Genomic DNA, 17,875 nt, shown 5'->3' with positions numbered 1-17,875 from the left:
AGGATGGAGGAGAATAGGTACAGGGAAGGCATGAAGGAAGAGTTGAGAACTGGGAGGGAAGGAAGGGTGGGGAGGTAGGCGGGACGGGATAGTTATGTGGGAAAGCGCGGCGGGAAGGAATGATAGAGAGAAGGGAAGAGGATAGATTACAGGAATTTTAGTGTTATGAAAGACGAAGGTTGCCATAGAAATGTGGTGAGAGTGTGCAGGTATTCAGTGTGTGTATGTGTGTGTGTGTGTGTGTGTGTGTGTTCCCGTAGCATAGAGAGTCGCTGCACAGGTAAGCAAACCGGTCGTCCAGCTACGTTACGTTCTGGTAGCTTGCGTCACTCCCTGAGCCACCGTCCACTTTCTAGTAAATCTCTCTCGACCACTATCTCGCTGCGTGTTGTTTGGTGTCCTGTGCACTAAGATAACAGTACGGTATGCTTGTGAAGTTTGTGGAGGACGAGCAAGAAAGAATACCATATGGTCGCTTGTACGCCTTTTTTGTTTCTTTTTTTATACTTTCGCAGCCTGTGGTGAGATGCTAATCTTTTACGATCCACAAGACATGACAGCCACGTTACAGTAGTTGCCGTTGCCGTGGATCTGTTAAGGTATATTTGTGGCGGGTAACGATAGGCTGGCTAGATTAAGGTAGGTCATGTAATCGAACCCAACTAACTAAACTAACCTTGCATAACCCACCCCAAAAGTAGCTAAGGTGACTGATCTCCATGTGGTCCGCTCTCTCTCTCTCTCTCTCTCTCTCTCTCTCTCTCTCTCTCTCTCTCTCTCTCTCTCTCTCTCTCTCTCTCTCTCTCTCTCTCTCTCTCTCTCTCTCTCTCTCTCTCTCTCTCTCCTGATAGCTTTAAATCAATCAAGCCAATCTCTCTTAACTGCTCGTTGAAAACTAAATCTTGTTAAATCTTGCTCTCTTCAATCACAGTGATTTAGTTACACCTGAGTTTCGGCCAAACTTCCCGGTGAGAAAACTATTAATCTTATAGCTATACGGTAAAACCAGTTTCCTGCCTGACCCAGTGCTGCAGAGTACCCAGACAGGCCACACCGGGACCGTCTGGCCTGCAAGTAACGTTCGCGGGCGCCTCGGGGTGAAGGTGCAGAATGTATAGAGATAAGATTTACTAGAAGCAGCCGTGGAAACCAGAGGGGATGACTTGATGTAACGGGAAGGAGGGTACAAGTAGCGAGGCAATTAGGAAGTACTGGAGGATGAGCAGCTTGAGGTGAGTGTTCAGATAGCGGTATGGATGGGGTTAGGGGTGTGACATAGGGGTGAGAGTGGAAGCGGTGCCCTGTGAGAAGGATGAAGCTAAAGAAAGAAACAAATTAGGAGTACTGAAATAGCGGTATAGCTGGGGCGAGTATTGTGACCTAGGGGTGAGGGTGGGACGAGTGGCTTGGGAGGAGCAGGAGGAGGAGACTAAGGAAAGAACCAGGAGATGAAGAGGAAGAGTACTCGGATAGCGGTATCAATAGCCAGATGACATGACCTGGGAAAGACGTGTTAGGGGAGCGGTGAGTGGGTGAGTGAAGCAAGAGGAAGTGTCAGGAAAAGAAGGAAAGGACAAGAGTATTCATGTAGCGGTAATGATTTTATAAGGTTTATATCTGCTAGAGGATGGAGTCTGCTTTTCCCATCCTGCATCTCTTGCGTTTGATTAGAAACTTGATCACAAACCATTTCGTGAGGGTTAACTAATCTGCTGCTGATTGTTCCTCCTTTGTGTGAGTGAGGCAAGAGGAAGCACTGAGACCACAGGTGAGGAGCGGGAAGTGAGGCCCGGGGCACGGAGGGAGGCGGGAAAAGGGCGGGCAAGGCGGGCACGGCGGGCAGGAAATGCACAGCGGAACGGTGGTCTCGCTGTCTCACTCCAGCACACCCCGCCATCTGTTGCGCTGAGGGGCACCGCTGTCTTCCGCATCACACCGGCACGGGCGTCATTTGTTATCCCGCCTGGTGAAGCTAAGAAGAATTTTGACTCAGGATTTTTTTTTTTTTTTTACTCCCCCCCCCCTCTCTCTCTCTCTCTCTCTCTCTCTCTCTCTCTCTCTCTCTCTCTCTCTCTCTCTCTCTCTCTCTCTCTCTCTCTCTCTCTCTCTCTCTCTCTCTCTCTCTCTCTCTCTCTCTCCGTCTTCAGGCAAAAACACTTTACAGAGAAGAGATAACCAGCTCTTATTATTAGTTTTTGTAATGCCTTCATAAACTCTGACCGTTTTGTACTTTTTTTTTCCCCGCCTTGAAGCTAAACACTTACCAAAGAAGAGATAACCAGCGCACGTTCCAACTTTAATTTTAAAATACCGTACCATGAGAATACTGTGTACTCTTCTTGTTTACCATACACACAACCACCTCTCATAGTCATCTGCAAATTTACTCTCTTCAGCGTTGAATACATAATACCGCCATAAAAGTTTCACATGCTATCAATTATCGACATCCACTCCTCTAGCTTACGGTTTAGAGTACACAAGCACCTCGCCTGGTCTCTATATTTGGAGTTTAGGGAATTTCACTCTTCAACACTTAGAGATCCGCGCGGAGAACAGACCTGATCAGAGGGAGGAGTAAGTTGAGGCGAGTGTTTCCGTGAGCGATAGTCTTTCTCTCTCTCTCTCTCTCTCCTCTCTCTCTCTCTCTCTCTCTCTCTCTCTCCTCTCTCTCTCTCTCTCTCTTCGCCATACTGCGTATATCATACAACTTTCACAGGTGGAGTGCGTTTATGCGTAGCGGCGCTGTGTAGTCGCCAGGTTCTCAGGAGTCAAGTTGTAATTCATGAAGGCGAAAGCTGATGCTCGATAAAACATTACAGGTGGCGAGACAGCGCGTGATAAATACTTGCAGCTGGTGTGGGAAAAGGAAGAACCTCATCATAATAAAAACAACACACACACACACACACACGGCACACACACACACACACACACACACACCAGTAGGTAAGGAGACCGCAGTATGATCAGTATTTTCGCACGCTCTGCTCCCCCGCCACGACTGTTTTGCAGAGGCCACAGAGATGATAAGAGATAAGAGTGTTTCTCCTGTTGATCATGTATAAATCTTGTTATTCTGCCACTAGAACCGTAAAAACACCCCTAAAAATCCGTGTCACTTTAACTACAGCTTATTGAAAGTAAAATAGACGAGGTGCGAACAGAAGTGTTTCAGAATGTGCCCACAAACATTCTTAAGAACCAAAAAAGTTTCCTACCCTGAGTTCCCTTCTTCCTTTGTGTTCCCTTGCGCTTCCATGTCCCCAGGTGATCTAGAAAGACTTGGCAAGAAGAGAAACGAGGCGCCGTGCCATTGTGTGTTCCCTTGCCAATGTAACAAACAAGCCGTGGTCGCATGCTCCGGGTGGGCGTCGCTCGTCCTTGGGAACCCCACCCTTTTTTTTGCACTTTCTTTTGTTTCTCGTGCATCATTTTCCTCCCTTGTCCCGCGGTGGTAATGTAGGTCAGTGTGATTATAGTGGGACTTTTTGTCTGCTTAATTATGTGTCTAGAGTAATATTTGATGCTGCGGTGGTGTTGTTGGTGAAGAAGATATAGGTAGCTTTCGGTAACTTTTGGTGTGGGATAGGGACTGGCTAGGTACACGACCAACGGGGGTTTTAAAAGTAAGACAATGTAGAGTGTTGTTAGAAATGTGATTAATTCCCCAACACTACAACTCTTTCTTTCTCTTCCTCTCGACACTTTCACTCTCCCTGTTGATCCTCCTTGCAAGTGTAGTATATATTTCAGTTTTCTTTTTCGCTGTCTTGCTTCTCCCTGCTCTCCTCCTCTCTCTCTCATCACACACACACATACACACACACGTAACAGGGCGGGTACTACACTTCATGCTTCACAGTTCTGCGGTTTCATCTCATTCCAAGTAACCTGAGGCTTCAAGACATGCCTCCCGGAGCCCTTCATTAGCCACACCTCGCTCCCGGGCTGAGCTGAGGAGGCAAGAAAGGAATAGCGGCGCTGCGATATGATCTGGTGTTGGGGGAGGGGCTGGGGGCACCTCCTGGATTCACGACAATGGAGAGCAAGACCAGGGCGATGAGAGGTCAAGGGCGGGGAAGGGCAGACTTAGAGTTGGTCCTTGAGAGGGAGAAAAAATAAATTAGGCGTACTTAGGTAGTTAAATTCTGGAGATTGTTAAGAGAGTGTTATTAATAAGGAAGTGGAGGAGAGGTGATGGGGAAGCCTTCCGTCTCTACTGTTTGGTGACGGGTGTAAGGGCAGTGATTGCAGGACAGAGCGTTGCGTGAATGAAGGGGAATACCTTCGCACTGGGTCAGAGTGGTAAGGCAGGCTGGTGTGGGGGCTTAAGGCGGTGGCTGAGGAGTGCCATTAGTGAGGGTTAAGGGGAGAGAGAGAGTCCCGTGGGGAAGGTCGGCTGCCGTGCGTGAGGAAGCAGACAACCGCGTCTCTATCATCCCGGGAACTCGAGCGTGGAGTCTCGGGAGCGACGCGAGGCCGACGGAAGGAAGTGAGCGGATGAGAGCGAGGAGAGCCAGAGAAAGCCAACGACGCCTGGAGGATGCTGATGCAGACAAAGCAACGCGTGTGCCTCATGATCCATGCACGATAAGGGAACGTTCACGCGCGTAAGTGAATACTCTGCCCTGTGTAGCGTGGCCTGGCTGAGAGCGATCACGTGGCACCAACTTCTCCAGCTAGCATGCATAGTTTTCATTTGGTCCATAAATCCTCGTGTCGTGACTGAAATGTTGCCACTGAATGTAGCACTTAACATAGGGTTACCACACATGCACTCACTAACAGTTCTGCCAGTTTATAATGGATAATAATGAAATAACATTAGCGTTTCCATCCGAGGGACAAGTTAGGTTTAGAATAATTCAGTATTTGAAAAAAAAACACATCACATTTTTGCCCAGAAATATATTGTCACTGTCTAGAAGTTAGTTGGCTGAGGAAGGTTATTCCCGTAAAACCCTTATATCAAAAATCCAGAGAGACGCACAGGTGACCAGCCCATGAACCCCGAACATCAAGCCCCCCGCGTAACTCACCACCTAAAGTAAGGACCGTTCAACTTGTCACCGTCGCGTCTCATCCTCCACGGTCCGGCGCGCCCTGCAGGAACCACGCCTGACTGCAGGAGGCGAGGATGAGGAGGAGCAGGGAGGACAACGAAAGTGAGAGTTCTGTAGGGAAATATAGATGGAACAAACGACCGCATTCTGTTATCATCTCACGCTGGATACAGAGGAATCATGGTGGCGACACTGGTGGTGGTGGTGATGGCAGGCGAGGAGAGGGTCGTGGATGAGAGGTCGCGAAACGGGAGAATCGCGAGTCAAGCCATGATGGGCAGCCACCGTGAACCTTCCTCTCAGCAATGCTTTGTTGAGGAGAGGGAGTGTACCGTTAGTGTGTGTGTGTGTGTGTGTGTGTGTGTGTGTGTGTGTGTGTGTGTGTGTGTGTGTGTGTGTGTGTGTGTGTATGTGTGTGTCTCTTTCACACACACACACACACACACACACACACACACACACACACACACACACACACACACACACACACACACACACACACACACACTGACAACTGACAGACAACCGGGGGGGAGGTGCAGACAGAAGGAATCGACAAAATAAACACAAATGAACATCACTCAATTCTCCAGCATACTTTTCACCTATTTTTTGTCTCTCCGCGTTATTTTTCCGCCTTTCTTTCTAGTCGGTGACGGTCGTAAACTTTACACATAATTCCGTCATTGTCACATCCGGGAATACCTGGATAATGTCACCTTCATTTTAATAAGTTCCCCGTGAATTCTCTTCCCTTTATAATTTTAAGTCACTGTTCAGCTATGTGGTGTGTCTAATGGTTCTAATGGTTCTTTATTATTCTCCCCCCAGGCTGTCCTCGCCGCCATTGCCAATGCTCAATTAATACAACGACCGAGTAAGTATTGTACCTGTCTCAGATTTGTTCCTTCCTTTTTCCTATCTTGTTCGCTATTTTTTTTTTTTCTCTCTCTCTCTTTTCGGTGTTTTTACTCCCTTCTCTTTCTCCCTTGTTCACTTTTTTTATTGCCTTCCCTTTATTCCTTGTTCATCCTCCCTTCACTTCCTCTTCTTTTTTTTGTGCCTTTTCCTTTCTTCCTTTTTTTTTTATTCTCTTCGTATTCCCTTCCCTTCCTTCCTCGGTCACTCTCCCTTTTGTAATTCTCACCCTTGTTCTTCGTTTTTTTTTTATTTAATGTTTTGTCTGATCCTTTCATTTACTTCTTTCTCTTTGTTCCTTCCATCTGTAATTTTTTCTCCTGCTTTTGTTTTTGGTCTTCCGTTTTCTTATTTGTATATCTTTGTTCTTTTTTATCTGATTTAAATTGTTAGTTTTCTTTTTTCTTTTTCTGGAGGTACGGGTTCTCGTTTTGTCTGTTTCGTTTTCCGACTGGTTAATTTCATTTTGCTGTTGTGTTTAAGGTGTTATTCTTCATTCACCTTGTAATTTGCCCTTGTGGTATCTTTATTCATTCACTCACTCTTTATTCAATCAAACTAATAATTCACACACTCCTGTCACTCACTCACCCAGTCGCCTCCTTTCCTCCTTTCCTCTCTCCTTCACACCCACTCCCTGCCTCCCTCCATTCATCCCACCCACACTCCCTAACTCCCTCACTCACACCCTCATTTACTCATCAGCTCTCCAGTGCACCGTATTTACTTATCGTCCAGCACACACTCATCACCCCACTTGTATTCACTCGCCGTGACTGACTCAGAGCAAATGCTGCACCTCCTGTTTGCACCTGTTGGCTGAGCAGGACGAGTCACTGGCCGGGCGGAAGGCGAAAGTGTTATAGAAGGAAGCAGGAGGGTGTTGGCAGAAGGAAGGGAGAAGGATGTTGGTTGAAGGAAGGGGAAGGATGTTGGGTGAAGGAAAGAGGATGTTGGTAACGCTGGCTTGAATATTCTTCGTGTTCGTGAGAATGTGAAAGAGTTGGTAAGGAATGGGAGGAAGGTGTGTGTGTGTGTGTGTGTGTGTGTGTGTGTGTGTGTGTGTGTGTGTGTGTGTGTGTGTGTGTGTGTGTGTGTGTGTTCGTGTTCTGGATGAGGCTTGGTGAGTCTGAGTGGGTTATTGCTTAATTGTGTGTTTATCTGTTTTATTTATTTTATTTTTTTTCATTCTCTTCTGCTCTTCTTTCTTACTTTTTTGTTAGGTATTTATTTTCCTTTTTTTTTCCTTTTTACATTTTTTTAGTTGTCTTCATTTCATTCTTCCCGTTTTCTTTTTTCTTCTGTAATCGGCTTTTGTTTTCCTTATGCTGTTTTTTTTTTTTTTCATCTCTCCTCCTCTCCTCTCCTCTCCTCTCTCCTCTCATCTCCTCTCCTCTCCTCTCCTCTCCTCTCTCCTCTCCTCTCCTCTCCTCTCCTCTCCTCTCCTCTCCTCTCCTCTCCTCTCTCTCTCTCTCTCTCTCTCTCTCTCTCTCTCTCTCTCTCTCTCTCTCTCTCTCTCTCTCTCTCTCTCTCTCTCTCTCTCTCTCTCTCTCTCTCTCTCACATATGTATATTTCTTTCTAATGTTTAATTGACTTGCACACATCAAGAAAATTTCACTTTTTTTTTTTCTTTCTTAGAGAAAATACTGATTTCCTCCACAACTTTTTGCCACAGTGGTAGAGAGGAAAAAAAGTTGTCAGTGGTGGGCATTCGGTGCATTTGTGGTGAGGAATGCGTAGTGGTGCTGGTGGTAGGAGCAGTAGTAGTAGTAGTAGTAGAGGTGGTAATAGTAGTAGTAGAGGTGGTAATAGTAGTAGTAGTAGTAGTAGTAGCAGTTGTTGTTGTCATTGTCACCACCACCACCACCACCACACCACCACCACCACCACCATCACCACCACCAATACATACATGGGAACAGGTGTTGAGTGAGAGTGGCTTGGCTAATGTTGCGTCAGGTATTGGCTATCTCTAGATGGCTGGATGGGCGGTGAGAGTGGCGATGGTGGTGGTGCTGGAGGCTTAAGCTATCAGAAGGAAGAGTCAATATAACACACAAACACACACGCATATGTTTACCTCCCTCCTTGGATCATCTCATCTTCATTCCACCTTAACTGGCGATATTACAAAGGCTCGTATTGAGAAACGCTTTGTTCTCTTGTCACGTCTATTTTCAAAGGCCACAGAGATGGGTAGCCGGGTTCTCAAGAGTGTTTCTCCTGGTAATAATGTAGAAATCATCTTAACCTGTCACTAGAACCGTAAAAACTCCCTTAAAAACTGGGTAACTTCGTTTAGAGCCTTTCGAAAGCGGAGATGCAACGCAGATGTTTCAGAATGTGGATGAAATAAAAGCTCACTGTTTTATTTATTTCTGGAGCGTAGTGTAAATAGAAAGAGTGGATGGAGAGGTGGATAAAGCGCCAGTAGTGGTGGAGAGAGTGAATAGATGTAGAAAGAAGGAGGTGGGAGATAGGCACGCTCCACTCCTCCCCTGACCAGACGAGGAAAGTGGAGAAAGCGAACCTCCACTCGCGCCTTCCATCACCGCCTCCACCCACCACCACCTTGACCCACACCGCCGCCGCTGGCACCACCACCACCACCACCACCACCTCTTCCTCCTCCTCCTCCTCTTGTCTGCCTCAGTGTTCATTCTTATCACGCACCACCTACTGATGTTCTCCATATTCTTCACTCACTTTCTTTATAGATCAACATTGGTATCTGTTCTTTTCTTTTTCTTTTTTCTTTCTTTTTTTCAGTCTCAATTTCTAATCACTACTTCAACATTTATTCCTGCCATCCACCTTATAGAGTTCTCCATAGGATCTCTACTTTTCATCACTACTTCAGCTGGCGTTGCTGTCATGCATCTCATAATGCTTTCTGTACCTTATCTGTCACTCACTCGGTCTCACTTTCCATTCCCTATCCAGTATTTTTTCATTCCTCTACCCAGTCGTTTGATTTCTCAATCTCACCTTGCTTTCCGTACATCAGCATTTTTCCTTGCCATGGATCTCTCTATACTGTTCTTCACCTCATCTTTTAACCTATCAATCCCACAGTTGGAAAAAAAAATGGGTATTCTTCCTTTTGTCTTCTCAAGAAATAGCCCAGCATTCATGTATACAGGTTACTAATGATCATAAACAACAGCAAGCGGCAACAGAGATTCACGTCCTTCCTAGGCTGTTTGATTACACTACTCCGCAGACCACTAGTAGAAGAGATGGGAAAGCATAATTGAAGGTTGAAAATAGAACTCTAAGCATTTACGTAAGAATTTCAAAAGCGGGTTGCCTGGCGGAGCACCAAGAATGAGTGACAGTGAACTGGGATGATTTAGATCTCCACTTTCCTGGGGCAACGAATTACCGCTTGTTGTGGTCAGTGAGGGAGAGAGTTGTGAAATACATCGCCACTTACCCTGCACCGCTTCCACCACGTCCCTATCACCACCACCACCACATCCAAGGAATTCCCGCTTCACCACGTCTCCTATTACCACTACCACCACTACCACGTGGAAGAAATCGCAGACCCGCCCTACATTATAACACTACAATAGAACCATTAAGCTCTCGCCAGAAAAAAAAAAAAGATTTATAGGTGAAGGAGAAGCAAGCTCTCTTTTCCCTCCCTCCCTTCATGCATCAACACAAGAATCTATACCGAAGTAACAAATTTCCTACTAGTAAAAAGAAAAAGAAAAACAAATGAAGGGAAATCATATACCCTTTCCCTTTCCCTCTCATGCACCGATGCACCCATTACCGTCATGCAGGGCGCCTTTCAGACCTGCGCCATCATGCATTGTAGCCTCACTCCTCACACGGAAAGAGGAACGAACGCAGAAGAAGAGTAAATTTTTAGTGATCTTGACGTGAGGACAGCGCTGAGAACCCCACAACGATGAATGGCAAGGAAATATAGATATGCATAGTTTTAGAAAGTCTTGAGAAGCGGACAGTTAGACAGACAGGTAAAGTTATCTTCACGTAAGGACAGGACTGAGGACCCACAAAGATGAATGGCAAGGAAAATATAGATATACGTAGTTTTTAAGATATGCAGGCTTCGGAGTTATGAGGAGCGGACAGTTAGGTAGACAAGTATAGTTATCTTCAGTAAGGACAGGACTGAGAACCCACAATGATGAGAGAACAAGAAAAAATGCAGATAACTCTTAGAAATTGTGTGAGTTTTGGAGGTGAAAGGAGCGGACAGTTAGGCAGACACGGCGATAAGAAGTATGAGGCGTGTGTGTGTGTGTGTGTGTGTGTGTGTGTGTGTGTGAGTGTGAGTGTCTCTTCTGGTAATTGTGTGATGAGGAACAAGACGGCGCAGCGGAGCGTCAGCCGGAACTGTCTGTGTGTGTGTGTGTGTGTGTGTGTGTGTGTGTGTGTGTGTGTGTGTGTTCCTGTCTTACTGGGAGGAGGCGAGGCGGCAAGGGAGGGATGGTGATGTGTGGTAGTGATAGTGATGATGGTGAAGAAGGATGGCAGTGAAGAAGATTGGTTGAATGACGATAGTGAACGGTGGTGGTGATTGGTGATGGTGAAGAAGAGTAACAGTGAAAAAAAAAAAACCATGGTGATGAATGTTGGAATGTAAAAAGATGATGATGATGATGTGTAGCAGTGTAGGGCGGTGAAGAACGATGGTCGTGACGGGAGGCGGTTTAGGGCTGGGTGGATAAGAACCGCGTAAGGGTGACGTTGAAGATGATGACGAGGGTAGAAATGGGAACGGTTTGTAATGGTGACGGTTTGATATGAAAAGTGCTGGTGAAGAAGAATGGCAGTGAAGGGTGATAATGGCGATGGTGACGGTGAGTAATGGGTAATGGTGGAGCAGTGTGGGCAGAAGGTGGAGTGAGTACAAATGAAAGAGATGGATTATGATACTAACTTATTATTTATGAGGAATGGTGGAGCGGAGTGGATAGGAGTTGGAGTGGGCGGTAGTGAAAGAGGTGAATGAGGGCTCTAACTGATCACAGCGAACAGAGAAATCCTTAAGGCCGTGAATGCCAATGAAGAGAGAAGGAACAAGCAAACCAATGATGTAGCACATTTCTCAGAGCTACTGTTTCAATATTGACAGAGTATGGCCACCACGCCTCTTCCACACCACCGCTGCCTCTGCTTCTGACCTCTCTCTCTTCCTCTCCCCTCTCTCTCTCTCTCTCTCTCTCTCTCTCTCTCTCTCTCTCTCTCTCTCTCTCTCTCTCTCTCTCTCTCTCTCTCTCTCTCTCTCTCTCTCTCTCCCATCCCTCCCTTCCTTCAGCGTCGCAGTCCTCCTTTCCATTTCTTTATACCAGTCCATGTGTTGTCTTCCTCCCATCATTTTCCATACGGCAGATTCCTCCGTTTTCTCTTTCCATACTAAACCATGTGTCCTCTTCTCTCTCTCTCTCTCTCTCTCTCTCTCTCTCTCTCTCTCTCTCTCTCTCTCTCTCTCTCTCTCTCTCTCTCTCTCTTCCATTCTGAGCTCTTTCATATCTTCTATCACACGACAATCAGTTCTTCTCTTCCCTTCCTTACGTTACCAACAATCATTCATATATATTTTTTGCTCGCATCCCAAAACGCAACAACGAGTTCTTATCTCCGCTTCTCGCTTTCCTTTTCTTCCTTACCAGTGAGGAAAGTCGCGTCCTTTAACATGACTTGCATTAACAGGAGGGAGGGGAGGGAAGGATGGGGAGAAAGCAAGGGAGGGGAGGAGGCACGTCGGAGGTTTCACTGGCTATTCCCCATCGTAAATATTCTATCCCCGCGCGCCCCAACTCTCCCTCTTTAATAGACGAAGGGAAAGTTACCCCGCGGGACGCCAACAGTCCTCCGAGGCCGAGCTGTGGACGGGAATGCTGAGTTTTGTGTTATTTTTTTCATCACTTCATGCTGCGTATTGCTGGATCACTGACGTCTGTGGACCTATTTTTAATCCCATGTTGTTCCGTATTGGTAGAAGTTTGACATTCGTTTTACTTTTTTTTTTTTCCGGTTATGCTCTGCGATTTTTTTTTTTTTATCACTTTTTTCGTGCTTATGTATTATTGTTGTTGTTGTTATTGTTGTTGTTGTTGTTGATGGTGGTGGTGGTGGTGGTGGTGGTAACGCTGTTGTTTACGTGTTCTCCTGGTCGGAACAAAAGGCTGGACACCGATATTTGTGTAAAGGAAAATGATGTATGTATGAAGTAAAAAAAATAAACATGTATGCACGTTTGAGAAAAAGAATATGTGTGTCTAAATCTGTATACAATCTTTGCAAAGGAGGAATGACTGGATAGAAAACAAAATGACTAACTTCCATAGAAACTGCCTGTGATACTGATGGTGGTGCTGATGTCTGTGCTGGCGGCGGTTTTGGCGATGATAGTGGTGGTGGTGGTGGTGGTGGTGGTGGTGGTGGTGGTGAAGTGAGAGGACTAGTAACTACGAACACAACTTTCGCCAGCCATCTGAACACGGCAGTTTTTTTTTTTAGTGGGACGGCCGCGGCACCCTCTGCAGGCCCACGCAGGCACAGGTGGCGGGCAGTGGTGCGTTAAGGAGACCAGGGAGTGTTCAGTGTGTCGCCCATGCCTCATTAACTGTGTGTGTGTGTGTGTGTATGTGTGTGTGTGTGTGTGTGTGTGTGTGTGTGTTTCATTCATTAAATTTCAGTAGACTCCAGTAACATTTGGGATATTAGTAGTAGTAGTAGTAGTAGTAGTAGGTGTTGTTGTTGTTGTTGTTGTTGTTGTTGTTGTTGTTGTTGTTGTTGTTGTAGCAGCAGCAGCAGCAGCAATGGTAGTGGTAGCAATGATAGCATTTTAAGAGATAAAAAAAGCATAACAATAAGAAAAGAAACAAGGAAAAAGTAGAAGAAAAGAAAAAGAAGGAAATTAAGAATGAAAAAAAATAAAGAAATTAAAGAACAGGAGCAGTGACGGACGGCAGCGAGCGTGGTGCAGCCAGGGAAAGGAAGGGAAGGAGAAGGAAGGCAGGCTGCGGTACCCACGAGAAAGCGTATTCCACACAGAGAGAAAATTTTACCGTCTTGTCCAACCGGCCTAGCTCGCGGCCAGCTTTCCACTTCCCGCTGGGGCCACGTTTGGGTGTCCAGCACTGGGACATGCGGCGTGCGATGAGAGAGCGGTGGACACACGTGTTCATACGGCACCACAGGCCTAATTAAGCCTTACCTAAGTGGACTCACCTGCTCGCCGCCACTAGATGGCAGAGGCAGCACCGGAAGTCCCGTGAAAGGAGAGAGCATTTTCTTCCGCGTCCGAATGTTTGACTGGCCACGTCGTCCCCTCCTTTCTCTCCTTCCTTCTCTTCCTGCTCTCCCTACACCCCCAACCTTCCTTCTTCTCGCTCTCAGCACTCTTCCCGCCCCCCCTCCTCGTTTACGTGCCTCGATCTCACCAACACTGCGTCTCAAGGCACAACAGCAGGAACAGGAAACAAAACACCGTAATTTGCATCTAATTAATGGAAGTGAAACTGTTCTTCAGAATGTTAAAGTTTTGTTCAGTGATGTGATGTTGTATATTGTAAAAGCCGTCTGGTTTGTGCCGATGGAAAGCAACTCTGCCCTGAACTGATAAGCGTTAACACTAATTGTTTAACATATACTAGATAAAGAGAAAAAAATGCAGAGATTAGGAAAAACTTACTTTCTTTTGTAGTGTCAACAAGTATTCATCGCATACGAAGTGCAAAGTGTGTGGTTGTTAGCTAGTTGTGTGAACGAGTGAATGAGCGAGACTTGTGTGAGGCATGAATACGTGTATGAGTGAACGAGCTAGGCTTCAGTCATAAGTGTTAAGTGGAAGTGCGCGGCCTGGCGCCGGGAGATCACCTACCTCCAGCCTTCTGTTCACACCTTCTGTGAATAAACACCTGCACTGTTACCTGCGTTTCCTGTGCCCCTGCTGGTCAAGAGTCGAACATGGCGCAGTGAGTAGGATCAGGACAAGGCTGCAGTGGGTACGGCGCAGAATGGAGAAGCAGTTGGAGGCGCTGGCTGCCCTGCTAGCGCGACAGTCGGAGCAGAGTCAGGCTCGCGAGGAGCGTTTAACCCAGCTGCTGGAGAGAGTGGGGACACAAGCTCCCAGTCGCACCACGGCGAGCAATGAAGGCGAAACCACAGCCCGCAGCACGTCTACCCAGGGCGCGAGGTTCCCGACGTCCGCCACCATCATTCCTCACTTAACGGCGTCAGCATCTTTACGTGAGTTCGACACGTGGCGCCATAAGTTTGAAGGATACGTAACCCTCGCCAGGATAGACTGTCTCTCCCTGGCTGAGCAGAGGGCGGCACTCGCTGCTGTCCTAGACGACGAGTGGACCCGTACACTTCGCTACGGGATAAGCTTACCGAGAGACGCGGAGTTAAGAACCATCCTCGATGCAATGTGTGAGTACCTGCGAAGCCAGCGCAACATCATCATGGATAGAAGAGACTTCTACTCCCGCGTGCAAGAAACGCAAGAAGGTTTTGACGACTTTTTATGTGCTGTAAAGGAAATCGCCAATTTCTGTGACTTTTGCGACCAGTGCATAAACCATCAGCTGCGTGACAGAATTGTCGTTGGGACACGAGACGAAGTGGCTCTGAAACGCATGCTGGAAAACAAGAAACTCACCCTTGAAAACGCCATAGATATTTGCAGAGCATCAGAGAGCGCTAACCAGTGTAGTGCAGTACTAAGGGGCGGCTCTCACTCTTCGAGCCATGGTGTGAACGCTGTCTCGAACTACAGGAAGGGCAGTTTCGGGGGCTCAAGCCCCACGGGCTGTTATCGTTGTGGCAAAGATTGTCGCAGTGACAAAAGGGGATGCCAGGCAATAGATAAAGTGTGTCGTAACTGCGGGAAAAGAGGGCATTTTGCGAGTGTATGTCAGCAGACAGTGAGGAAACGACGAGGAGCTTCGAGGAGTTCCTCAACTGTCTCTCCTCATCGCGGTGCAGGCCCGAGGCGGGGAGCCAGTGCCAGTGTATACCAGCTCTTATCAGGCGTATACACAAAGACGGTGACGGCACGACCTGCGCCCCAGGTGCTCATTACCGCCACACATCCCGCTGGAAGAGACAAGATTACGTGGACTCCTGACTCTGGGGCCGAAACGACCGTTATTGGCCTCGACACGGCAACACTCCTTGGAATCCCGCCCTCCAGCTTGGCGCCCGCTGATGGTGATGGACTTTATGCTGCCGGTAATCACCCCCTCACCTGTGTAGGAACTTTCTCGTCGCACTTGCAACTGGGCGACAGGGAAGCTGAGACTGTTGTGAGCGTGGTGAAGGAGGTGAAGGGGGCGCTGCTTAGCTGGTACGATTCCATCGCTCTCGGAATCCTCCCCGAAGATTTTCCGGCTCAAATCCGACCGCTACGCAGGGAAGAACAGCACACCGGCAACAGCTCCATCAAGTACCCGACCGCCTCGCAGCCACCTCTATCTACGCCCACAGAAGTGATCAGCTGGCCTCATTCCTACGACCCAACGCCACAGCAGCGTGCGGGGCACGCTGCTGCTGTGATCAAGGCCTTTCCCAGCGTCTTCGAAGCAAAGGAAGGTTTACGTGCAATGGCTGGTGGATCCATGGCCATCGAGTTGACAGACGACGCCCTCTCACGTGCTCCAGTACAGGACCCAGTGGAGGAAGAGGATGCTGCTACTTCTGGTGACCTCGACCCTCTCCACTCAGCGGTCATCTCAGCGTTATCTGCCACCAATGAGGACGGCGTCCGCTTAGCACCACTCCAGGATCAGACTGTGGAAATGGTACGTGCCGCAGCAGCAAGAGACGGGGAGTACTGCTTGCTCAAGAACGTCATCATCGAGGGCTTCCCTGATCATTGCCACGACCTCGATCACCGCTTGCGTACGTACTGGCCGGTGCGCAGTCTGCTGGCCGTAGACGACGACCTGGTGGTTTACGGGCCGAGGCTTCTTATTCCTCACAGCCTCCGCCGAGAAACACTAGAGCGACTCCATGACAGTCATCAGGGGATGGAGCGCACCAAGCGACGGGCCCGACAAACGGTGTACTGGCCTGGTATGGACAGAGACGTTGAGAACGTCGTTTCTGGATGCTCACTATGCCGTCCACTCCTACCAAGCCAAGCCAACGAACCTCTCTGGCAGGACACGGACACACCCAGCAGGGTGTTTGAGTCAGTTTCTGCAGACTACTTCCACGCAGCAGGCCGTACATACCTCGTGTATGTAGATCGCTTGTCTGGGTGGCCTCACGTGTCTGCATGCTCACGTCCAGCATCGGCTGATCAGCTCGTTCGTGTCCTTCGGGGTGTGTTCGCCGACACGGGCGTGCCTGTTCTCCTGAGGACTGACGGTGGACCGCAGTTCACTTCTTCATCGGTACGGCGCTTCCTGGCTCGATGGGGGGTGGAGCATCGTGTATCTTCACCTCATTATCCACGCTCCAATGGTCACGCCGAGGCAGCGGTCAAGTCCGTGAAGAAGCTGATCCTCACGACCACACAGCAGGGACACCTGGACGAGGATGCGTTCGCTCGCGGGTTGCTGGAACTGCGCAACACTCCGAGGGCGGAAGGGCGATCACCAGCACAAGTCCTCTTCGGTCATCCTATGAGGTCCTGTGTCCCGGCTCATCATCGCTCATACGCTCAGCAGTGGCAGCGCGCTGCTGATGAGTGCGACGCCAAGGCAGAGCGACTGAGGAAGAAAGCGAAACTTCGCCACGACGCGTCCGCCCGTACTCTTCCTCTCCTGCACCTCGGTGGCCACGTCGACGTTCAAGATCACACGACAGGCCTCTGGGATCGCCTGGGTGTCATCGTGGCTGTTGGGCGAAGGAGAGACTACCTCATCAAGATGGGCAGCGGTCGCGTGATGTGGCGTAATAGAAGACACCTACGCCCACATAGACCTCTTGCTCCCCTTCCTGTCGAGCAGCACACCGCTCATGGCGGTGCAGCGCTTCAGCATCAGGGTCACGAGGAACACCACCATCCCGGCAGCCCGGAGCATCAGGGTAACGGGGTACACCGTGGCCGAGAGCAACCAGAGCGTCGAAGCAGCCGACAGCGTAGGGAGCCGAGACGACTGCAGGTGCGGTGGCACCGTAGCACCTACGATTAGTCGTACGTGTTCATTGTACGCTGTGTTTGTTTTGTGTATATGTACCGTGTTTTCTGTACTTCAATCATTGTAACTTTGTTTCATGTGTTACGGTAGCCATAACAAAGATAAGGAATCTTCCTTATGTCTCGGGGGAGGTGTGTGGTTGTTAGCTAGTTGTGTGAACGAGTGAATGAGCGAGACTTGTGTGAGGCATGAATACGTGTATGAGTGAACGAGCTAGGCTTCAGTCATAAGTGTTAAGTGGAAGTGCGCGGCCTGGCGCCGGGAGATCACCTACCTCCAGCCTTCTGTTCACACCTTCTGTGAATAAACACCTGCACTGTTACCTGCGTTTCCTGTGCCCCTGCTGGTCAAGAGTCGAACACAAAGCTACCCCAGATAACTCGTGAATCGCTAAGCCTAAAGACTAAATACTGAGAACATACAAAATATTCAACGTGCACTAATCAAAAAAAAACAAAAAAAAAACAGACAACTTACTTTCATTTCAATTGTGAGCGTAACAGATATTAATCACATTTGAAGAGATAAAAGATTGATTTCCCAGAATAAAATTTGAATAGACTTTACACACTCGTGAATCAATGAACATAAACAGCAAATAGGAGACAAAACAACTAACTTTCTACGTTATCAAAGAACAAATATTAAACAAAGTGGCAATTCGTTCACTTTCTCAATATTACTTGTTCTTATGGATGCAGAACACTGAAGGAGGAAGACACAGAAATACCAGCTTCCTCCTCCTCCTC

General features: G+C 48.1%; 1 protein-coding gene across 1 annotated transcript in view; it reads left to right on the top strand.

The window, feature by feature from the left end:
• Positions 1-17,875, top strand: part of LOC135107875 (cuticlin-4-like) — a 337,646-nt gene that overhangs the window by 282,811 nt on the left and 36,960 nt on the right. The window contains exon 8 of the mRNA XM_064018221.1: positions 5,898-5,943. Coding sequence (XP_063874291.1) covers positions 5,898-5,943 — 46 coding nt within the window. The remainder of the gene's footprint in view (positions 1-5,897; positions 5,944-17,875) is intronic.

The sequence above is a fragment of the Scylla paramamosain genome, chromosome 16, assembly GCF_035594125.1.
Source record: "Scylla paramamosain isolate STU-SP2022 chromosome 16, ASM3559412v1, whole genome shotgun sequence".
NCBI classification, from domain to species: Eukaryota; Metazoa; Arthropoda; class Malacostraca; order Decapoda; family Portunidae; genus Scylla; species Scylla paramamosain.
Note: the sequence above shows the minus strand (reverse complement) of the source record. Positions and strands in the feature narration are given on the sequence as shown.